Source organism: Anguilla rostrata, chromosome 17 (genome assembly GCF_018555375.3).
Source record: "Anguilla rostrata isolate EN2019 chromosome 17, ASM1855537v3, whole genome shotgun sequence".
NCBI lineage: Eukaryota > Metazoa > Chordata > Actinopteri > Anguilliformes > Anguillidae > Anguilla > Anguilla rostrata.
Window position 1 is genome coordinate 30490619 of NC_057949.1, and position 24875 is coordinate 30515493.

Here is a 24875-nt window from a genome sequence, read left to right on the forward strand (position 1 = left end):
AAAAATACTGCTCCTTTGAGCTGGAAATGAAAATTAATTACAATATTTTTTAAAAGATGCTCCTTTTGTGTTGTCATGGCCTATTTCAGATTCACCTTTTTTTTCTTTCTTTTTTTTTCTTTTTTAACGACATTTATCACTGTTTAGGGCCGAAGAGACTGTGTGATCCGGTGTTGTACGCGCCTCGGCTGCACTGCATCGCTGCTACATCCTGGCCCGCGCGTCCTATAATGGCTGCCCCCTTTATTTTTCATACAGTCCATTGTGGTCTCAGCGCCATTTTACATTTCACAGACTGCAACCAGGGCCGCAGCCAGCCAGGCCGCTTTTCACATTTGCTTCAGTTTAAACGCGACATGAACGCCTGCCAAATATCTATCATGCGAGGTCGGCACGGTGACTTAGAATACGTACAGTGTGATTTATATTTTATTCTAGATTGATGCATTGGCCGGCTCCCCGCTTCATTCCCGCGCGCGCTTGATATATGGCTCCTACTTTGAAACCTGGGGGTCTGAGAATCCATTTTGTCATGGCACGTGCGATTCGACATAAAACTGAATTGTCTAACAACTTATTCCAGGGGTTTACCGAGGGAGAAAGACTGTTTCCAGTTTAACGTTAATCAGCCTGTAATGGGATATGAATATGTTTATTAAATATTTATTTATTAGCCTTTTTTCTCGTTATTTGCTTATGTACGCAGTAGTTTCTGTTAAATGGATTACCTATTACTACGACTTCTACTAGTACTACTACTACTAATAATAATAATGGTTCTCTCAATCTAGAATTTATGGCATGACAAAGCTAATATTGCAGTGTCTAAAATGTTTCTCAGAATAACTTGTATTTGCTACAACACCCCCACTCCTCTTACACTGCAATTGGCAGTTGCTTTTAAAATTATTCACGTTGAATTAAATTCGTATTAACTAATGATTAAATGAAATAACATTATAATTTTTTTTTTTAAATGATTAAAAGACACTTCGTCCACCAGAATAAGTGTTTTTTTTATTTCAACTATGAAAATAATGTACAATAAATTATCTGCAATTTGCTATTAAAGAATTTCAATAAATAAACTAAATCTACAATTCACAATGCGGGACTATACGCCCGTCTCGAGAGAACTTCTAAAAGCAGTCCAGCTATCCAATACATCATGTAAATTTCCTGAGAATTCAAGATTGAGCTGCACTTTTTCCACATTTTTTCTTCTGTAATAAATTACTGAAAAGTACATCCACAAAATAAAACGCGAATAAATACCTGAAATTTGGACGGGGGACGTCTCGATCTAAACGGAACAAAAACGGTTATAGTTGCTCCCATCACAAATTTTGTACTAGTTTACCTTTTAACATGGTTTTTGAGAAGTAAAGAAAATGTTTCGAAAGTCAAAATGCCACGAGCTGTGAAATCGAGTACAGTTAACGTCTTCTTTATTGTTTTTTCCTTTTCCGTTTTCTTTTGGTTAAAACTGTAAATGCTGTAAGTCTATAGTACAGAGGGTGCTCGTGAACAAGTCAAAGTCTTCTTCAGAAAAATCTACAGGGCTGTCTAGTGAGCTCTGCAGACTAGGCGATAAAGCGTCAGAAATCTGTAGACATGAATCGGTTGTAAATAAATTCAAATCGGTGAGCGAAGCGGCGTCCCGTGGCTCTGGAAACGTATTATCCGGGCCAGATGCGCAGCAATTGCCCATTGTTGCCGGGTTATCGGCGGTGGGCGTTGGGTACTGAGGGAACCCTACATTTTTGTCGGGGGTGGGTGCAGACTCCGGGCGGGTCGACAGGCTCTCCTCGGGAGCGTGCTGGTTATTGTCATTGCTGTTGGGGTAGGAGGCCGAATTACACGACTCACTCTCCGAGACCGCGGAACCAGATGCCTCGAAGGGCTGATTGGAGTACGGGGAGGCAGCGTCTGCCCCTTCCATGGGCTCGAAGCCGCCCGTGTCACTGTCGTTGCCTTCCTTGTGATACGTCGTTTGCCGTTTGTGCTTCATCCTCCGGTTCTGGAACCAGACTTTGACTTGCCTCTCCGTTAGATCCAGCAGGGCTGCTATTTCCACGCGACGCGGTCGGCAGAGATATTTGTTAAAGTGGAACTCCTTCTCCAGCTCCAGAAGCTGTGTGTTAGTGTAAGCCGTCCTGAGCCGCCGGGATCCGCCTCCGTTGTCCGGTCCGCTCTGTGTCTCTGGAAGCATCACACAGTGGGACACACATGAGTTAAAAACGGGAGACTTTGTGTTGAGCTGTTTGTAGATTAATGTGTGTGAAAAATGATGCAGTCTCACCGTGCCATCACAGTAACCTATTAGCTACATTACCTTATATGTGCAGGCTACAAACCTATACAAAATGTACAGGTTTCTCTTATGTCAATAGCTTTCCACATTAGACACTATGCACAGCAGAAGCTACATTCTTCATAAGTGTTTCACGCCCAATAATTTTAGTTCCATGGTGATATTTATAATGTGCAAACATTCAATATGGCCACCCAAAACCAAAGTGATGTTCATAAACACAACTGACCCTGAATGCAACATAAAATAGAACTGCAACGAAATTCTAAAATAGAATTTTCTGACTTTATAATAAATGCAGTTTATTCCCATGAATCTGCGTGCAGGTTCTTACTGTACTCCGCGCTGTTGAGCACGTTTTATAAATGCAACAGAATGATGAAAGTTAGCCGAAGGAGAAGCCAATTTTGATTTATCAAAATGTCTCCACTGCAAAATGCCGCGGCGCATGACGATTTTCCTGTAGCACATTGTTCACAAACAAATAAATAAATAAATGAAAAATCCTAAAAAATGTGGCAAGTAATACACACGCATGCTTATGGTAACATTCAGACGCAATAAGAATCTATGTGTGTAACAAGATGCTGCAAAACATGAGTGCAGTATTGCCGTCTCTGCAGATTAGCATGGACCCCAACGGTCCGCCGTCCCACTGCATTATATAGGCTACATAATAAATAAAAATAAATGATCCAACTGACTGTTGACTTTGTGTACTGACCTGTCGGAGACTCCAGTCCCGAAGCGCCGAAGCCGGAGGATGCGGGAGAGGGGGAGGAGGAGGCTGTAGCATAGCCGGTCTTCTGGCACTTTTTCGCGGATTTCTTCTCCTTCATCCACGGGAACTCCGGTGCCAGCGGGCCGCCGCTCTCCGGTGCCGCCGGGCCCTGCTGCTGCGTTGTTCGGAGCAGGAGGCCATTTGCGGATCTTTTTTGGCTCCTCGGTCGCGCCTGGCCGTTCGCGCGGGGATCGAGGCTGGGAATGGTGTGCTCAAAAGGAGGAGGAATTAATGTCGAGTCCTTGATTGATGAAGTTTGAAATGACTCCAGGACAGTGGGAAAAGACGTCAGGCACTCTGCAAGAGAAGGCTGACTGTTTATGAATCCAGTCTCCCTCTCAAATTCAAAATTCATATCTTCTCCTGATCAGAAAGCAAGACGGCGCGTGTTAAAGGTGAAATAAATTGAAAAAAGAGTGATTGTGTGTGTCCCGTAATTATATATTTGCGAGCTTTAATAATTGTATATATTGATGATATTACTGGCGTATGGGGACCTGGATACTAAACTGAACACTGGGAGAAATTGCATCCAATTCTTGGTCACATGATCAAAAACATCCAATAGTGAACCAAGGCCTGGTGTAAAAAAGAAACAATATTTTCTAAAATTGATATAAAAGCATGGGATATGGATTTTGTTTCGGTTAAAAAGGCTGAGATTGTAGTTTAAAATGCTTTTTTTTGTTGCGGTGGGTTCTGAAAGCGCCATAGCGCGTGGGAAGCTGTGTGTGGCCTTTAGTCCAAACAAAAGATGTCCTGGCAGTGGCACAATGTACCACCTATATTTGTGATTGTGAAGAACAGACGCGGGACTGGTTCTTCATCAGTACGTGCCGTTAATCTTATAGGTTCGGACATGGCCTGTAGATGTACGAGGTAAAAAGGAACTTTCTTCCCCAACGACAGGTAGTTACTGGGGCAAGAAGCTGCAATTTGCGTTCTGCAGCATCTAATATCAGTTTTCCCCCCATCACTGCACATACACAGCTAATCGTGTGTGGTTTAAATTGATTTCTGTAGATTTATTAAATGACTGGACCTTTTTTAGGATTGCATATTGCACGCGAGAGCCATCGTGTAAGTGAAGTAGTGTAACTTTCTAGACATCTCTCTCCTCTCTCATACACCAATGTATATGTACGTGCATATATATATATATATATATATAATATATACACACTCTCTCTCTCTCACTCACACACACTCTCACTCACACACAGCCACAAACCATGGCTCCTCCCTCGATTTAAAGAAAAATAAAAATTCGGCTTTTTAAAAGTTCAATGAGGTCGCTGGATTCAATATATAAAGATCGCATATATGCATTTTTGTATTTATTCGCTTATGTGTGGACAATACGTTTGGGTGCTTATCTTAGGTGTGTATGTGTTTAGATGTATATCTCAGTGTTTAACGAATTTGCTGAGGAAAGATATTTTAGCAACGAAGTGGTTAAAATCGCAGTGATCAATCTTGTTTTCTCGACAAAACGCTTGACAGAAATCGCTGCAACCGCCCACAGGAACCATCCCCTTTTCCCCTGATCATAACAAAGGAGAGCTTCGCTCGCGCCTTGTGGGGCTATATATTTGCACCCACTAATGTGACGTTACACAAGAGGCGTACAACAGCATATCCAAATAAGAAGGAAAAATACCATCGTTTCGTTTTACCTTACAAAAAATAATTTTGAATTAACAGTCGCTCTGAGACTGATACGCAGGCCTGGTATCAGTTGGGACATCGTTTTCTTTATTCGTTAAAAGAAGTGTGTGGGTGTGAGCTGCATTCTAAATTACAAAGCAGACGCCACGCTCGTGTTCCTAGGACCCGTGAGAAATAAAGGACTGGGTCTGCAATCATGGAGGCCCTCTACTATTCTGAAATATGGAGTCGATAGTGTGCTACTTTTTACATTTTAAATCTGATACCCGTTATATTCTTTCAGCGCGGAATTACTCTAATATTAGCAATGGTGTATTAGCTATGTAGAAAATGAGCTGTAATGGTGATGAGAGAGTTTGTTACACTATTATCCTTTGCAATTTATGAAACCGTTCCACAACTATAAGGAGCCTTATGGGAATTGTATTATATGTAAATACGTCTCACTGCGTTGTTATTATTATTATTATTTCATCCATGGTGCTTAAATTATTTGCCAAAAAGAAACGCGAGATAAGTATTTTCTGTGAAAATTAATTAATTTCAGGGATATGGTGAACTTATTAGCCGTAGGAAATTAGAACAAGTAGTAAAAAAAAAAGCATTGTCCATGAATTATAACCTCAAAACAAGTTGTAGATGTCACACTTGTTCCACCTTTTCATTGGCACACATTTCACACAGTCCTGAATGATTGTCGCAAATCGAACACAAGCAGCTTCCTAAAATCACGGAGTATAACAGATGTGCAATGTATCTATTTAAGGTGGTGATTTAACACGTGCGGGATTTAATGAAATGTTAAATGTGTTCTGTAAAAGATAAACAAATGCACCTTTATGTACGATATGCGAGTAACTGATTACAGCACAATTCAACATAATTTGCGGTTATTAGTATTGAATTTCTCTTCCTTATTATCGGTAATTTACTGCATTGTCTTGTTCGGTTTGTTTTCCTCACGGGCCCACAGCTTGCTTGTAGCCTTGGACCACGTGGTCCAAACAGATAGATCTGAGGATTCTTGGCGGGTCTGGCACTGCCACGAGCAGAGACAGAACACATGCTCTCAAGAAACCCGGATTTTGCTTGCTTGTGTGTGCGCCACAAAAATACTAAATGCGTTTTTGTGTGTCTGTGTGAGCGCTAGTGTGACACGTGGTGTTGCTATAGAATGTGGCAAACTGACTTTTTCCCCTGTGAGGTTAAGAAAGCTAGATAAAATACAATAACAGGATTTTTTTTATTAAAGAATTGTTTAACAGGCAACTCTTAACAAAGAACCAAAAGTGACTACAAAGAACTAAGGAGGTTTTCCAAAACGGTTTTGCAACACTTCGTCTATTTCTGGACTATTCAGTAACAGTCTGGATCCGTCCACGTTCCTCCTGTATAACTCAGTACACTATATATATACAAGGGTAACATAAAACTACTCATCGCTAAAAGACAATAACTAAAATAAATCTGTAACCATGACAATAACACAATGTCTTTATAACAGGTAAATACTAAAATGTACATTTGATATAAATACATGGGGATAAATAATACAAAATAAGAATTATTAAAACGGTCTATTACAAATAAATATATATATTTATTAATGTTCACTTGAACACACACTCAGACAGACGTCCAGGATTGAGCTTATTGGAGGCCTTCCGTTCCAAAATATTTTATCTCCCATTAAAATGTAAACTCTAAGTGCAATTGTGATGCCCAGGCGGGAGAGCCACTGTGAATGCCTACACAAATTCACTTAGGACTCTTTTCCTGGGCATGTTCAAATATACCCTGTTTTCACGTCAAGTTGAGAATTCAAGAAGGTGGGCTTTTTGAGTGCTGGCTGATGCGCGTGAACTGAAAATAGTGAGTCAGCGGCAGCTGCGTCGAGGTTGAGGAAGTGGGCGGTGAGGCTCTGGTAATGGTTTTCTCAACTCGTACACTTCGCTGATGGGAACCCAAATGGCTCGTATACCACACAATTTTAAATGCGTAAATCCATAACAAAAATTCGATATTTATACCGTTCGTATAACGTAACGACTAAAGTAAGGGCATTATGTGACCACAAGAAAGCGATGGCTCTCGTACTAATTCCGGAAGATTAATTATAAGCGACACATTTAAGAAAAAAAGAGGTAACATGAGAAAGTAAATGAACCGAAAACAATCCAGTGGTTTTCTTGCTCCAGTTAAAGATACTTGAAAGTAATTAACTCTTGAAATATTCCAAGCCCGTGTGACTATCTGGGCAGGTCGATGACGTCAACACGACTGGCTTCTCACGCCGAGACGGAGTACTGTTGGCTTTATATAAAGGCATATCCTAAAAGGCGTCAATAAGGATGACGTATGGTCATCGGGGAATCTATAAACCGTTTCCAAACGCAGTTTCTCTGAACTGCTGAATTCTTAGGGGCTGGGTCGTCTTTCACGTGATTCAAAATAAGAAAAACGGATACACAGTAGACGAACATCACACGAAAAAAAATCTGCAACATCAACACTTTTTTTTTTTTTTTTTTGACAAAGCAAGAAACCACTGGGTCATTTTTTGTTGTTGTCAATCCCATTGCAGTGCCCAGAAAGCTTGGGTTCCTCTCCAGGCCTGCTGCAGTCAGTCCCATTGCAGTGCCCAGAGAGCTTGGGTTCCTCTCCAGGCCTGCTGCAGTCAGTCCCATTGCAGTGCCCAGAAAGCTTGGGTTCCTCTCCAGGCTACAGATGCGTTAGCTTAGGAGCTTCTTGGATTCTACCCTGAGAAGGATGGAGGGATGAGAGGTCGGTGTATGTCGGGTGCGGTTCGCACGGTCCGTGGTGCTGGCTGGTAGGCATCTGTGTGGCACCGCTGTAGTCCATGTTATTAGACTGGGGGTGAGGCAGGTGATTAAGGGTGTACATAGATGGGCCGGTTGAGTGCATGGAGTCCGCATAGTTTCCTCCTCCATACGCAGGGCTGCCCTGCATGCTGGGAGTTCCATACGCACCGCCGTTGCCCTGCAGACCGTGGGGGTCGTATTCTGGCGCCGTGTTGGTGTACTTCTGCTGGGAGGGGCAGCTCTTCATGGGGGTCTGATAGGCTGCAGATATTGTATAGGGGTTTTGATGAGACTTGTTGAAAGATGGCGGAGAGGGGGCGTCGTAGCTACCGGTCATGGTGTGCATGGAGTTGATGAAGGCGGAGGATGATTGCATCGTGAGGGGGGGGCTTCCCGCGGGAGACGGCCCCCCCGAAGATGAGCCCATTCCTTTACACTTCTGATCCTTTTTGTACTTCATCCTGCGGTTCTGAAACCAGATTTTTATCTGTCTCTCGCTGAGGTTGAGCAGGTTGGCCATCTCCACACGCCGCGGCCGGCAGAGGTAGCGGTTGAAGTGGAACTCCTTCTCCAGCTCCACCAGCTGCGCGCTGGTGTAGGCGGTGCGCGCTCTCTTAGAGGCCGCTGAACCCGGGGGGCTTTTCTCTCCGCCGCTGCTGCTCTCCACTGAGTGTAAATGAAATAAAACATAATTACTACATACAGAAATTGAATGCATCGTTTCCTAATAAACCATGGAACAGGCGATGAAACTTAACCCTGGATATTAGCAGTGGCCTCTTCATAACCGTGGCGTTTATTAAGAGCTGTGAGTCCCAGCGCTGACCTGCTGTATGTAAATTACATCAGGCGCCTCTTGGGCACCCCGTCCTCTAAGAAGCGGCCTGATGCAGGTGTGCCTGATTGGTTCCATTTTATACAGCCAAAATGTCAGAAAAGACGCGATAAAGGTTTGTATTTGTGTTTTCTGCGGTCGTTCTGGTTTATCCATTTGCTAAAGCTTTTGTCTGGATTGCCAAAGAACAGAGAAGTGTAAACATCTCTATAACGGTGCACAGAGATGTATTTTCTAATGCATGATTACATTTTTGAATGGGTTCATGTTATTCCATTGTAATTTTACCATCGGCTCGTGTATAAGGTTACATTTTAAATGCACTCTCAAGCTCACGGGCAGCCTACAGAAAGATGGTGCAAATCAGTCCCATGTCCCACAATCACCTGGTGGTCCCACACCGGCGCGACCCACTTCCTTATCCTCTATAAATACTGTACAGGGCCGAGATAAGACTGCTGAAATGCAAATATTAAATTGAAACGTTTTTTCCAGGTAGGCTAAGACCCCATTACCTGTTAATGTTATGGAGCACTCTAGCTGCAAAGTGGGTTGCATATACTGAGCTTAACAGCAATGGAAATGTGTTGTTTATTGTGCATTTCTTACATAAAGTCTGTGGATGAGAGGTTGGCACACACCGTTAGCTGAACTGACACTCGGTGAGCTGCTTTTCTGTTTGGAGTTCTGCCTCGATTCTTTCATCCAGGGGAATATCTGCTTGTTGAGCGTGGGGTTTGTGGGGTTGGAGGAGGATTTGGGGGGTGTTTTCGCTGTGCCTCCGCTGCTGCTGGTCCCCGGCTGTGGCGCCGTGCTGCTGTTGGGGTTTTTGGCAGGGTTGTGGGGTGGGGACACGGGGGTGGACTGGTGATGCTCAGGTGGTAGACTGGGCCGCATGCAGCTCCCATTGAGCTCTTTAGCCTTGGCCTGATGCTGCAGGGCGCTCCCGTCCAGGCTCTGCACAGAGCAGGCAGACCGCTGGTAGCTGTTCTCCAGGTGAGCCGCGGGCTGGTACGCGGGCTGCTGCGCATCGTAACCATAACCGTTGGCCCCCTGGTACGAGTAACCTCCGAAAAGCGTCGAATTGTCGTAATAGGTTGTTTTCTGCATTTCCAAAAAGAGCGTCACTGGCTACCAGGGTCCCGACGACCTTCTGGAAGAACATTGGCACCCGAGGTCACGTGACAGTCTCCTTCCAGTGGCCTCTTGGAAGCTGACCTGAAAGGTTTTAAGAATCACATAAGAGAGACCCGGGCATAAATCCATCTTAGGCACTGAAAAGCCTCGTGACATGAATAGCGCTTTCCCACAACGCGTTTCGCAGATGCCATGTCAGACTACGAGCGCTTCTCCCTTCCTCCCTCCCTCCCTCCGTATATTTCAGTCATATACGACGCGCATTCTCTAACGTTTCCACCAGCAAACATACAGAACACACAATATTTGTTCAGGTTATCAGTCGTTTTCAGCTGTTACAATAAATGTTGTAGTAAAATCACGACCCATTCTTTTAGAATTAAATGTCTGTTCTTATATCACTTAAGATCGAATAATGGTGGCTTTGCATTTTATGGCGGTTTATATATTATAACGTGCGGTCAAAAATACCCTTTTTGCCGAAAATGTTTTCCAAAAATCTAACGACATTTTATTTGACTGAGGTGTATGCAACCACTCATTATTTATAAAATGCACAGTAGTGGGGCCGTGTATAAGATGGCATGTATGAGGAACGAAAATAACTTCAAACGCAATTCATAACGAAATAATGAGGTTGTGATGCTGTAGAGTAGATTAGTGTTTACAAGGCCATACTCGCAGCACACGTGACCTTGCGGAATGCCGTGATTTGTTTAGTTCGTTTTTTATTTTTACATTAATGTGTTTTAAATGTTTAATATTTAACATCAAGATAATACGGGCATTTGCACCTGCGCTCTCGACTTTGGATTAGTGAACACCAACACGGTTTGGTGCATGAGGTTCTTTTGACAAAACAGACAATTCTGTAACGATCAAGAGCTCTTTATATAGTGGTGTGGCGAAGTCCGGTACAAGTCTACTCTTCAGCACCTGGACTCATTTTGTGTACTTCTAAGCTAACTACAATATGTCTAAAATTCCCATTGCAGCCTAAGTCAACACAAGACTAATTTTCCCAAATACGTCCTACATTTCACGGACAAAGTAAATATATCCTCCTTTAAATTCGTATAACGAATTAAAATAATTTATATAATCGAATACTTAACAAAAGACAGCACAGTATTGTCTGTAAAAAAAAAAAAGTAGTCTACTTGTCGTAACCAACGGGAATATGATAAATTCACGTAAATACATGTTTGTCAAAGGAAAGGAAATGAACACAAAACAAAGCACTCGTTGGAATGGTTCACTTCAGCCTGACATTTAAAACGGACGACAGTTGCGTAATATATTTTTTCAAACCAATAACACACACCTTTATGAACAACGTATTAATCAGCTGAAGCGAGATGACAGTAGCCTACAATACATTTTATATTTTGTGTCTTGGAATGGGTACTACAGTAAAAGAAACCTAACCATTTTATCCCAACTCTCAACATGTCACGAAGGTCGGTCATTTGTCTCTATAGTTGACGTTAGAAACCCGATTGTTTACTCGAAATTATTGTTTTGCGGGTGTATATACTGTGATCACAGCAGGAATGAGACATATTAATAGTTTTGTCCTGGAAAAGAGTGAATAATTCAATGGCCTGTGTACTGCAGTAAAAACGTTGTTTTCTATGGATCTGTATGATCACGATTCCGAAACTAGTGATTACGCTGAAGAGCTGTTCCAACACAAGAACCAAAACAACGGTTTCTCATCGCAATTAAAGACCGTCCAAAATCTGAAATAAATCAATAGGTTATTGGATGCAGAAGCAAAGAAATCCATGTTGTGTAGGTTTGCTTTCAATAGAGGCTAAATATTTGAGTGCATTTAAAATAGCGAATTTTTCACTTGATCTGCCAGCAATCTTCGCTCAGTCGTGTATTAAAATATAAAAAGACATAGGCCCTGTTCCTGAATGTTACTACGACAACGTTAAAATTACAGGAAAATATATTTTTAAGTACAAAAGATACAAAACAGTAATAGGACGATAAATGTACGCGTATGCTATAAATGGGGCGACTTCTGTCGTGAAATTTAGGTGAATACTGATTAACGGAGAGGTGCCAAACTAAATCGCACTAAAATGATTAGCCCAGCTGCTTTGCGAAGAAATGGCTAAATTGAATCAGCCGGATAGAGATGCAGAGAGAAAGAAACAGGACTTGCGGCGTGGAAGGAAGCTTAAAGCATTGTGAACTCTTCTTGAACCGCGATTGGAGTCATACGGTCATAAATCACTGGGACATACTCCGCCATTCACAAACTGATAGCCTATTCTAGTCCAGCTTACCTTAGCCTCCGACGTGGGAAGTACGGGTAGACATCATATTTTTTCGCATCCAGCTTCAGTGCAATCAATTAACCAGAGTTCCCTCTTTGAAATTAGTACCGAAATGTGAAAACACCGCAGTCTGTACAACGGTCGCCGTTGACCAAATTGCTTTTTTCCCCTTACAGATTACGTCCGTTTGGAAGGAAAACCTAGAATGGCATCAAATATCTGAGGAAAGCTAGGGGGCTGCGAATGGACAGGCAGTGAGATTCTGGCTGCCCTGTCGACGGTACGCCCTGCTCGCTGATAACAATGGCCTCAGACTTCCCCCCGTCTCTCACGGCGCAAAGCTTAACATCATAATCCGAACAGAACATTGGCTCGTAGTGAAATTTACCCAATGCACCTCTCTTCGCATCATTATTTTTTTCGTCTGCCCTTTTTTAGTCGTTTGTTTGTAGTGTTGTCAACACAAGGCCTTTTCGCTTTTTGAAAACACGGTATCGCTGGCTTGGAATGCCGGCCAGGAGTGTGAATCCCCATCAGACAGCGTCACTAGTGGAAAAATTATGCTAATTACAGACATGGTGGACAGAGGCCTACAGTGTGGATAGTAAGCTGGTGCTTTTCGGTTCAAGCGTTTCAAAGCAAGGCGTCAATCTGTACACACACATTTTTCTAAATGAGCATGCTCCAATTTTTAGCCTCTGCTAGGCTATATATACACACACACACAGGCACTCAGGAGCTATCTATAGTGTGTTCATGGTTACTGACGACCTGCAGATCTCTCCCTCTCTCTCTTTCTCCACCACTTACTCTCGCTCTCACACACACCACTCCTGCAGTAATTCATGAGGGGTAAAACGCAGGATAATGTTTGGGGAAGCCGACACTGGCGAACAGTAAAACAGAGGCAGGGGTGTCAAAACAAGCCGGTAAAAGTAAGGGGGGAGGGGCTGGGTTAGCAGGCAGCATGGCAATTCCGTGCACGTCATCAACAACTTCATATGTCAAAGTGTGGTACATAGAAAACCTTCCTGCGTCTTTCTTCAGCGTGTTTTGACATCCAGGGGCCGAAAAGGTAGATCAACTTTTCAAAACTCACAACAACAAAAAAACATCCCGCCCCCCCCCCCCCAACCACCGCGTTTTCACTATCCGCGTAGTATATGAAAGAAACGTCTTACTTTAACTAAACTGTGGTATGGCAGATATACAACTTTTCAAAGATATATTTCGTGTTGGCACTTGATTAGAAAGGGCCTGGTGCAGTGTAGGAGGAAGGTAGGAGACAAAAATGTAGGTGTTAGCAACTTTCCTTCCCAGCATTGTTCGTGGTTTTCCAACTATGACTAAAGAGAAGGCCAAAGGAGAACTAAGCGAAACGCTTACTAATCACAAAAACACGTCAAGTGGCGTATATATATAATAATAAATATATATATATATATATATATATATATATATATATATATATACGCCACTTGACGTATAATATAATAATTATATATAATTATTATTATTATATTATAAAACACGTCAAGTGGCATATATATATATATATATTACTCTCAAAGAGTATGACCACCAAAGTTTACCCAAGACAAACACGAATCTGATTCAAGATGAAAGACTAGACAAGTGGACTTATGTATGGAACAGGCTGGATGTGCATTTTTCTTTTTTCACAGTGGAGTACGAGCTAACCAGTCTGATGAGACGATGCCGAAATATAACCGAAGTAACCGGTGCAAGAACAGGCTTGTATTTAGTTATTTCATTACAGTTACCTTGAGGTATGATTTGAAGCATTTCTTATCAGTGGACAACAATAAACGTATAAAACTGCAACTGATAAGGGACGGACTGTTTAAGCTGAGTCAGTATATTAAAACGTATGACTTGGTGCGTATGTGTGTCAGTGTATTTATATATGCCATCTATGCCATCTAATTTATTTGATTCAGTTAGCTCACCCGCATGAAATTCAACTCCAGTTGAAGACATGACTGATGTATGATGCAGTATTTTACTATTGTCTCATTATTCTGAAAATTAAACATCAGAATATGAAAATCTATTATTTCTGCGTGCGAAGGAAACGTATATGGATCCCTCCGGTAGTCTTATGATTATTTTCGCCAAAATGGAACAGAAACAAAACTTTAACTGAGCTAAATCAGTGTTCTGTTAACTCCAAAACGAAAAGCATACACAAGGTATTTGGCTTTAAATTCCATTACCCTAAACAATGAAAACGTCTGCAATACCATTTTCTGTTACGCAGATTGAATACAACTGTAAAATGATAGACCACTGAAAGCCACTGAAAACAAACATTGTTGTACAACACCACAAAAACATCACCTTTCCCCATATCGGCTTAATGTGTACAAAATGAGTAGCTAAATCCCTAATTGGACCATGCCGTACGATATCTCGTGAATTAAAATAAAGATGCTGCCACAAATGACTCAAAATCATTAAATGCATGTCTTGACAGTCCACAGCACGAAAGAAGATCAATAGCATCGCACAACATATATGAATTTACTTAAAAAGCGATCACTTACCGAGATAATACTGCTTATCAGTACTGGATGTCGTGCAGGTATAACGTGTCTTGAGGGGGGGTAAAAGCTATAAAAGAAAAAAATGGAAAAATGCGATCAAAGGGGTTGCAGAAAGTTCGATATGGTACACATGACCTCTTGTAGAAAAATCGAACAGAATGCCTGTTCGAGATTGTGCTATAGTGGCAGGTATGGTTAACCCAAATAGTTTTCGTGTATGCGAAAGTAATTCTTCAAAAAACGATCTGAGCGTACCCTGGAAACCTTTTTATTGATTCATTGTACTGATGTATGACATAATATATTTAAATTTGCTTTTTGTCTGGGATCAATCAATTTCACCTTTTAATTTACACATTAATTTACATTGCCTCTTTTCTATTAAAACACAATTCGTTTTTCTTCCTTGAACGTCAGAAAAAGTTTTTTCGTTTTTTAGTTATTTTGTCATCTCACTCCGCAATTTTAAGAAAATATAAAATAGATATTCGTATCCTCCAGTTACACTGTAAACAAAGGCCAGGAATAGCCACAGGGCAACTTACACCTCGTTGAGAAAATGAGGCGAAGAAGTTGTTCAGTATCATAATTAACTAATCGCCAGCACGACCACCGCCAGCAGCAAGATTAATAATAATTATAATAATAATAATAATAATAATAATAATAATAATAATATAAGCAAAATTAAAAATATAACACGCAAAGTACATCGCTCTGACACACAAGCACGAAATAAGGCGAACAGCGCGAAGGCGCCATGGAAACCCCATAAAGTACAGACGCATGACCATTATGAAGCGATAGGAAAAGCCCGAAAACGCAGTATACCATTTCCCAGAGAAATGTGGAAGAAAACGTGTGTGTGTGTGTGTGTGTGTGTGTATATATATATATATATATATATATATATACACACACACACACACACACAGATGGTGGAAGTATAAATGAAAGCAGCATGGCCGTTTGAATATGATAGCTGTTGTTAAACAAGAATAAAAACGTTCAGGCTCGTGCTTCCATGGCTCCTGACAGCTACCCAAGCACATAAATCAAAAAGAGGATTCCCTGACCCCCTTCGCTTCGCGGCCTACAGCGCTATAAAGTTATGTATTGCTTCCACGCTCTGATTTGGCTTTCCTCCATCCCTGCCGCCGTGTTTTCAGTGATGTAAGACAGTCGCTTTTCAGTCCCTTCTGAAGGAAATTAATCCCGAGGAAATGCTGTCTATAAATAGGCTGGAGCCTTCAGTGTTGCAGTTTTACAGACAAAGGATGCATCTTGATGCAATGGCTGGGTTATCCTATTTTTTCTAAGAGAAGCCACCCATCCGTTTTAAATATTCAAGAAGAAAACGTTTAAATCAGCATTAATTCAGCTAAATAAAATGATGTTCTACTCCTAAATTGGGCTCTGGTACAAAAACAAAATCTGGTTCCTGTTTCTGTAGGGGTTGGATTTATCCAAATAAAATGCCTGGTACAAGGGGTGGAGAATGCTTTTATTTTTTCCCCTACAAATGGGACAGCCTAAACTGCGCCCGCAGGTTACAATACTGTTGGATTTTCCGTAAAAAAAACTTGAATCTCCTCACAGTAAGCTGCACGACGCGTACAGCTCTCAAATTCTCCCGCGCAGTAATGTTCAACTTACATTCTTAATTACAACTGAAGTAGATCCTTTGCCAGCTGAAGTCTACCTACTTTTGAAAACCCTGGGAGTAAAATGCGAAACACAAACACAGGGTGCATGCGGTGAAGATTCATTTGACAGATTGGTGCTCGGCTTTTCCAGTGACCTACGTGTTGAAGAGCAATAACTCACCAGATTAATGATCAACCAGCGGAAGTACTTTGGATTCCCTCGAAATATAATATATTGCTGTATATTAATCCTAGCTCTCTTTTTCCAGGTGTTCCAAAGACCAGTGCGACGTGTCTGCAAATTAGCGAAACTCCGATTTGTTATTACCAAACATTATTATTATCAGCAGATTGGGTTATCTGATGTTTTAACCGCAAGATGAGGGCCTTCCAAATTCCAAAAATAAAGCCTAAAATGATGTGATCACCTGATTATCCTGCGTCAACATAATCTCACTTTAAAGGTGATTCTCAAATGAAAAATCTTTCCTTGTGTCTTGTGTTCTTAAGCCATTAGTTTCTTTACTTTTCCAAAATTATTCCAGTTTACACTCTTTTCATCCAACGACGCAAGCAAAAAAAAAAATCTCTTCATATCCCCTTGTCCCCACGAAGGCGTTTTCACCAGACGACTTCAATTAATTCCACCACTGAAGCGAGTCCAGTGCGCGCTACTATCCAAATCGACTTTGTTTTAACGGGGGGGATGAGAAACTATTCTTTCTCCTATTCTGGCAGATGACATAGGACTTTCAACACTTCTGGCTTGTGAGGAAGAGGAGAAATGCGAGGTCTCTGGAAACAATCTTTTGATAAGAGGGGTTTCTGCACTTCTCACTGGAGCTCGGAGAGAGGGGGCTTGGTTTACACCCACGCAGATATCCCTCAACTAATTACCCATGGATTACAATTAAACCCTTACTTTCAGCCTAGCGATCCTGTTCTTAATGCCAGTATAGATTCTGTCGAACTGCATTTTTTTATTTATTAACGGGAACAAATTATTGGTGAACCTTTGTCCACTGGTGCTTAGAGGTCAGGAGATTGATGTTTTATTTTAATATTTTACATTAATGTACCATACAGTATTATCATTACTAATCTAAGCCACAGTGGACCATATTGCACAGGGCTGATCTGCCTCTTGAGTGTGTAGCCGAGGATTCATTTGTAATTTAACTTATTTCGTAAGTAGGAAAAAACGGAAAGACGTTTTCTCCGACTTTAACCGACCCGCGCCTCGCAGTGAAGCCTAAGGGGCTGATCTCCCTGGCTCAGCTCTTTGGAACACTCTCAAAAATTCCTAAAACAGCATATTCTATAGAAAGTGTAGTTAATTTTTACTTCGACACGTCAAGAGAAGTAATCTTTAACAGAGAATCAAAGCAGAGGGGAGCAGACAAAGGGCCAGGCGAACTGGGAGGAGCTTGGATCCAACTGCCATCACCACTCCCGGAACCTTAAATCTGCCCGCTTGACAAAATATGACAAGGGGAAACTTTACGAGACAACTACAAATAAAAACATTGTCAGATAGTTTTACATTTGGCGACGTTTAACTCCGGTTAAATTTAACTGCTTTATAATTCTTGATAGATATTTTCTAATTAATCTCATATTATCGAAACGATGCTAAGAAATTGAATTCTATTTTTGTGTGTTTTAGGAAATTTTACTGGCACCGTTATTCTCGCAGTAATCATACAACTTGCGCGTGGCCGAGGAAAAGCCATACTTCACATTCTTCAACGAAAATATACATAACCTATACAGCTGCCAGGTTATGCCAACTCTTACACACGGTCAAACTGTTTAGTAATCAGTTCTTTCCCCGTAATTTGTGTCCTTGGTTTTGTTTATGATACAATCTCTTAAGTCAAAGTAAAATAGGGCTTTTGTGGTTTTCGCTTTTTTGCGCGAAGGGCAGGAGCTGCTGTGAGGATGTCCATTTTTACTTGGGGCAACCGTAACTGATTTAGAAAGGCTTCAGTGTGGCCTAATACAGAACAATTTTCTTGTAAGACAAGCAACTGGGGAAGCCGGGCCAAACCACGTGATGGTGTGCTCGCCAGAAGACTTGGAAGGCAATTTGTTAAACTTTTTTTTTTCAACAAAGTAAGGCTGGACTTGTGAAAAGCACAGTCTGGAGCTCCCAATGATGCAAACAAGGAAAACGCCATGACGCTCCTGCAATTAATTCTGCAGTATACAACCGCCAAGTCTGGGTGAACAGAAGCACCAACTTCTTAATAGTTAATGCCATTAATGTGTCAAAAATATTAGTATATGCCAGGTTTTCCAGGGAACTCGCTGGTCCCACACAGAAAGAACCAGGCTACTTCAATGACTAAAATATTAAAATATATACTATTAAACTGGGAGACTAGATATAAGTGTGAATATGTATCTTTCTGGTCTTATAAACAAAGCCTATTTTACCCGGACGGGTAGATGCAAATTTGCGCGCGTACAATTTGTATTTTAACGAATATATTTTATGGCGGTTGTTGCTTTAGAGACAGCAAATTATGCTAAGCATGGATTAAAAACGATGGAATCAAATGCACAAACGGCCAGAGTTTTAAGAAAAAGGGAATGGCCAAATGAAGAGTAACAGACCTCACTGTCGTAAGTCACGTCCACATGCATCTTCTTACATGAACCTTCAGGATCCGTTCACCGGTTCGTGTGTCTTTTTCATTTCTCAGTCGAAAAAGAATCTCTCAGCCTATTAATCGCTTAATTGTATACGTGCCCATCTCTGAATCTGAACACTTCAATAATTTCTTAAGAGGCGCCGATGTTTTGGTTCTGTGAAAATAAACCATTGAAAGCCAGTGCTAACGTAACAGAAAAAAGCCAGAGAAGCCAGAGAGAGGGAAAGAAAAGAGAGAGAAAATGGGGAAACGGGGTTGGCTGGGGGGAGAGAGTGCATCGAGCAAGCCTTCTCGCCTCTTAGTTACCTATTTAAAGACATCTGTCTAATCTGTTAGAAGACAAAACGTCTACCAGGGCGTGCACATCTAAGTTTGGCTCGTGCCTCGGTCACAGACTGGATTAAGCGCCGGTTGACGGTGTCTGTCGGTGTCGGAACCATTGCAGAACAGGAGGACGAACTGTGCGTCAGTATGAGCCGGCGAGGCTTACCTGTGTTCCACAAGCCTTCAGGACGTTACTTGGAAGCTTTGGGCAGCGTTTCGGAATATCTTTTAAAGTCACCCTGCATTGTTACAGCTTGCATATATTTATAACCAGTGGATACACGAGATGAAAGGAACATGGATTATGAAAACAGATAACGCCATTGTTTCGTTCTAAATAAATTTACTATACTGATTTTAATCCATTGAGAGCAAAATGGGCCGATAGCCAATCGAACCTCCGAGAACACGCTAACCTGGAGATCGGTTTTCTTCCGCGAATCTTCGGTTTCTGCGAAGTGCGAGGAAATCAGGCCTCCTCCTTTGCGTGTTCCTTCGCCCCTTGTGGTTTCCACTGGGTGGGAGGGTTGATACCTTGGCCTACTGCGGTGGACGTTCAAGGCATACAAAACGAACAGGACTTATGGTATACTGTGCAGAGAGGATACGTTCAGCACTGAGCCCACACAAGGGCCGTATGGTAAAAATAGTCTTCGGACTCGGGCTGGATTATACTGTACTGGGTTAGCATATTCCCGATTGCTGTTCTTTTCCTGATGTTATATTGTTTCAAGGATGCTCAGTATAGCACACGGTTTTTATGCCGTAAATGTTTGTTCAACGAATATTTCCAGAAAAACAGCAACACTGAATTAATGTTAATGTAAAAACGAATGAAACTGCTTCTCGACTATTGTAACGCGTTTAGGAGCGCAGTATTAATGCATATACAAAAATGTTTTTTCCCTGCAAGGCAGGTCGAGCATAGGTTTTGTTTTTGGCTGTTGTGCGCAGGTTTCCTACAGACTAAGGCATACGACAGACGCACGTCTGTCTTTCAGGCGCATTCGCCTCTGCCTCGGTGCGGGTCCGATTCACTAAACCCCAGCCTGGCCTTCTCTTGAGCACATCCAGCTGTTGCGTACTTCTCGGCTGGGCAAAAAAGCCATCGCCTCCCTTTGATACCTTTTCACTGGTAATCTTCATTTGGTACTGAATAGCAGCCTTCTCCTCTTTATTAATAAGGGAAAGGCTTGATCCTAACGCCTTTCAGCTTTAAGACCTGGAAAAGCACGAGGATATGCACTCTCCTTTAAAACCAGATTAAAACCACAGACTGATGAGACTGATCATAATATGGATATATCAACAAAACGAGATTATTATTATTATTAATAATAATAATAATAATAATAATAATAATAATATTATTGTTATTATGTCGTTTCTGATTTAAGATCTGGTCAAGAAAGGCTAACAAGAATTGGGCGTTTTACAAAACAAATTTGTGATGTGATTGTATTTTAATCCTATTTTTTGAATCGGCATACCCAGCTTTCAGTAATAAACTACTTCGAATGACATAATGGTGGCGGTTTATGTTTGTTTAATGAGGGGGATATAGGAGTTATGCTTTTATCGTGGCTCTCTTATGCGATATTGGCAGTGGAATGGAAATACGAGCAATATATGGAACACCGACAGTGAACAAACGGGAGGGGGACACAGAAATTAGGGGGATGAACCCAAATGCAACGCATTCTGTTTTGGTCACAATAGTGAATTACAGCAGATTAATACCGCGCAACACCGTGAGACGGAAGTACACTTATGTGGAATTTAAACAGCGACCAGGCCGCCCTTTTCGGCGAGGCCGAGAAATGGTGAACATGGCTGCTTGTTCCCAGTGCTTTGTTCTGTGTAGTAGAAGATCCGACCCAGAGCATGTGTAGCCTACAGACAGGGAAAGATCAGCAGGACATTCGGCTGAGGTTGATACGAGGCTCGCCTCGTGTTCCTTGTGAGCCAGGGCAGTCAAAACCCTCCTGTTTGCAGCAGTGCTTTCAGAGAATCAAGGATGTCAGGTCATCCACGCTACACAGCGGCTCAACAGGTACACTGTGGGCGAGTGTTGGCCGGAGAGCTTTTACAGATGCATGCTCCTCCGTCCACAAAATCCCTTTCCCCAGTTCAACAGAACAGACACTGGACTGAAATAAAACTGTTTGGATTGATGATGATGATGATGGTGATTATGATAATGATGAATATTATTATTATAATTGTTGTTGTTGTCTTTTCTATTCATGCATATGTCGTATAGCCCTCTAAGCCTAAATACACCGTGTGTTTGTGTGCGCGTGCGTCTATGCCTGTGCGGTGTGTGATTGTGTGTGGCGCTTGGGGTAATTGAAATAGCTGAGATAGAGACTTTCTGATTTAAAGTATATCTAAAGAAAAATAACTGATCTCCTGTAAAACGTTCTGTCGTCACTCTACACATACCCTGCAAAACAAAGCGCCTAGAAATGCCGGCCTCTGTTAAGCTATGCGTTTTGTAATTGATGCTTCTTGCGGCTTCGACCATTAATCGGGGTTACTTGCATTTTTATTTATTTATATAATTTTATTGTATTTATTTACATAAATAAAAGGATGAATTGGTAGAATATAACGAAGGCATTGATTAATACGTAAAATATAGTGAAAACCAACAGTATCACCCTTTATCACGGTTTCATTATACTTATGGCATTTGAGGTTAACGACATTATTATTACTATTATTATTATTCATTTTTGGATTAACTCTTTGTTGATATTGGTGCTATAATATGTACTTTAATACAAAAGTGCTTCAATACTACAATAAATCTTAAATGTCAAATCTTAGAAAGCGCGTTCATTGTTTCATGTGAATCATTGTTTTTTCCACCGCATACAGCTTAAGTGCATAACACGAACATAACAGTTTAACAAAACGAACATTCGTCTTTCACCTGGCGAAACGATGCTAAACGATCGTATTTCCGTTACTACGTGCCTAGCGCACTGCATGTGGAGAGCTGAAATTAACTTTCCTCGCACTTAGTGAGCAATATAGTGAACATGGACCCCAAAATTACGGTTATGTGTAATAATGCCTCATTTTGGTTTTCGGGCATTAAAGTACACACTAAAACAAAAGCACTAGTTTAATGCTTTTCCATCCTGGTGTCCTGTTTTAGTGTACGGTACTCCGGAAACTCCTGTGCCGAATGAAATTACCGAATAACAAAATAAATAATAACAGAATGAAAATAACAAATCTCGTGAATTCAGCAGTTTAAATGAATGCAGAATCACTTATGTATCCTTAGCAGCAGGTGATACGCAAGATACTATGCTGAAGATGTTGGACCATTCAAATATGAGGTTGCAAAGCCCTCCTGTATTGAAATAGAATCAGTAACGCCCTGGTACTGGACTTCTGACTTTTTGTTATGATGAGAGGTTCCCATTTTTTCCGAATATAAACAAAGGTTTCCTTAACCTGTAATACTGTAACTCCAGGAATCGCATTAGATCTCATAATAGATCCAAATCCCCTACTGTACGTCGTCCACCAACATCAAATGGGAACTGACTGACTGGGGAAAACCCGGTGAGAAGGGAGGATCTAGACACCGCTTCCTAATCCCTCCGTATGTATCATCAATTGCACATAATTTTACCCGCGAAATGATTTATCACGAGCGCGGCCATAAACAACACAACTCACACAAACATACAATGGCAGCCGAACTACCACTGCCGTCGCCTACATTTCGCTATAAATCAACGGAAGCAGCTGGTGGAGAAGAGAAGAGGAGAGGGAGAGGGATCCATGAAAAACGCAGAGATGAGAGAGGGGACAGCAAATGTTACTTTTAAAACACACATATATAGTGACATGTATGGCACACAAAATGGTAAGATGTCATGTTGTACCTCCCAGTCATGCTGCCATGGTTGAATATTAACAATGAACAAGAAACGGAAGGCTCATGACAACGTAAGAAGAAAGAAAAAAATATTTTGAGATCATTCTTTTGATACATTTACCACAAAACCACAAACAGCAAATAATAAATTAACATCATCAACGCACCAAAAAAACAAAACAAAAAAAACAAAACAAAAAAAAAAAAAAAAACCAGCGCAGCAGGTACTTGCCAAGAAGTAGGACTGCCCTTTTCTTTATACTTACAATTTCCACAAGGCGAGACTCTCCCCTCCAATTTTTTTATTGCAGTCTGTGCGTCTCTCCTTGTCTTTTTTTCTCAACTAATACGCTTGTTTTTGAAAGGACAGTTGAATTTCACGTCAGACACGGAGACCATGTCGGCGAAATTCCTGACGAATACATATCTATTCTGCAACCTCTGCATTAATTATTTAATGAATCACGTGACCGCGAGGGGGATGGGGGTCTGCTCTGTGGAAGATCGCAGAACCACTCTGACCCAACATTCAAGCTCCAAGCATAGAACTACAGCATAGTAATAGTAACACGCACTATAAAACAATTATAAAATGAATGTTACAAAGGAAATATGAGTCTTCTATGTCCAGAAACACTCATAGCCTACGGTAAGTCAGTGTTTAACGAAAAGCAGTAGCCTGTACTATTGAAGAAACGGTAGTCATGGTGATGGAAATAATAGTCTTTCTTCATTTATGTCAAGTCCATTGTCTTTTTACTTCCACTTAAGCACATCATGGTGAGCTTACGATTGGCTTCAAATATGTGTGAATGTGATTGCTCTTACACTTACATAGGTAAATGAAAATTTCACTATTAGCCGAATGGCAGCAAATGGAGAATTTGTCCAATTTAATAACCTGTAACAGCAAGTAACAATATAAAAAATTATATTTTTTCTGCTTCTACTAGTATTAGCCACTACTTCTGCTACTACTACTGTTGCAGTTGCTAGAATACACCTATACCACTACTGATCTTACCACAGCACAACTGACTGTAGGGAATATCCTACGAGGTGACTTTTGTCACTAATGAAACTATAAGCGACTTAACAGAACGCAGACCATAAATTCGATTGCTGTCTATTTTAATCCGGAAAAATGCAAAACGGTTTGAGTATGACATAATTTTACATCACTTGCTGTAACCTAGTTATATGCGAGTTAAGCGAAAGCGATTTTCAGAGACACGAGGCGATTTAAAGAGTGAGAGAACCATGGTACCAGTAGACGACTACCTACACACACAAGTCCTGAAAGCCGAGTACTCATAATAATGTTATAGCCTATTGTCTGTTGTTGCCAGGCCCTGGCGTCAAGTAGCAGTAAGCATGAAACGGTTGATAAAAACGAGCTTGTATTATTAAAAACCCGGGAAGCCACACACCAGACCGACGTAGTACGCCTTGAAGAAATCGCACAGAAAACCCGTAAACAGCCACAGCCCAGAGAAAGAAGCATGACAACCTGCACACTTCACCCATAAAAGTGCACCAGCAATCATTCTAACTACTCAGAACAAAAGTCAGCAGGGCAAGATAAGCCCGTCAAACTACTCTTGCCCTGAAGGCGTATTTACAGTCATGCGAAAAGCTAATAATGAGACAGTGAAATACATAGAGACATCGTTTGGCAAGTGAAACTATTCACCGCCAGAATCTGTCACTTCTCATCTAATGTTTCCTTTGTGGGGGAAAAAAAACACAAAAAAATTGTGAGACCTGTAGCGATCAATGCATTATTATTATTATTATTATTACAACGAGCAATAAGACAGCACAATTTAATGGAAAAGCGCCACATAATTTAAAATGAGCCATAGAGCAATCCATAACAATGGTGCACACTACACGTGCGGGAATCTTCAAATCTGTCACAAGGGAACATTT

The 24875-nt window shown here is 41.2% G+C and overlaps 2 protein-coding genes and 1 long non-coding RNA gene across 10 annotated transcripts in view; 1 reads left to right on the forward strand and 2 right to left on the reverse strand.

Annotated features, from left to right (window-relative positions):
- LOC135243953 (uncharacterized) overlaps positions 1 to 24875 on the forward strand; it is a 90240-nt gene that overhangs the window by 37874 nt on the left and 27491 nt on the right. The gene's annotated exons all lie outside the window — the stretch shown is intronic.
- On the reverse strand, positions 998 to 3527 carry LOC135243945 (homeobox protein Hox-B2a-like). Its single transcript, XM_064316098.1, has 2 exons — positions 3039 to 3527; positions 998 to 2202 (listed from the first exon to the last, which is right to left on the reverse strand). The coding sequence occupies exons 1-2, from the start codon at positions 3448 to 3450 to the stop codon at positions 1481 to 1483; spliced, it is 1134 nt and encodes a 377-aa protein (XP_064172168.1). The 5' UTR covers positions 3451 to 3527; the 3' UTR covers positions 998 to 1480.
- The window catches only part of LOC135243943 (homeobox protein Hox-B3a-like), a 50559-nt gene continuing 31671 nt past the window's right edge, over positions 5988 to 24875 (reverse strand). For 4 of the 8 annotated variants that reach the window (XM_064316093.1, XM_064316091.1, XM_064316094.1 and 1 more), the window contains exons 3-5: positions 14416 to 14482; positions 9062 to 9638; positions 5988 to 8251 (exon numbers count right to left, since the gene is read on the reverse strand). In XM_064316093.1, coding sequence (XP_064172163.1) covers positions 7485 to 8251; positions 9062 to 9530 — 1236 coding nt within the window. In that variant the 5' untranslated portion in view covers positions 9531 to 9638; positions 14416 to 14482 and the 3' untranslated portion in view covers positions 5988 to 7484. Of the gene's footprint in view, positions 8252 to 9061; positions 9639 to 11857; positions 12553 to 14415; positions 14483 to 16242; positions 18474 to 23209; positions 23752 to 24875 lie in introns of those variants that run through there. The other 4 variants (XR_010326856.1, XM_064316095.1, XM_064316096.1 and 1 more) reach the window with 4 other exon arrangements.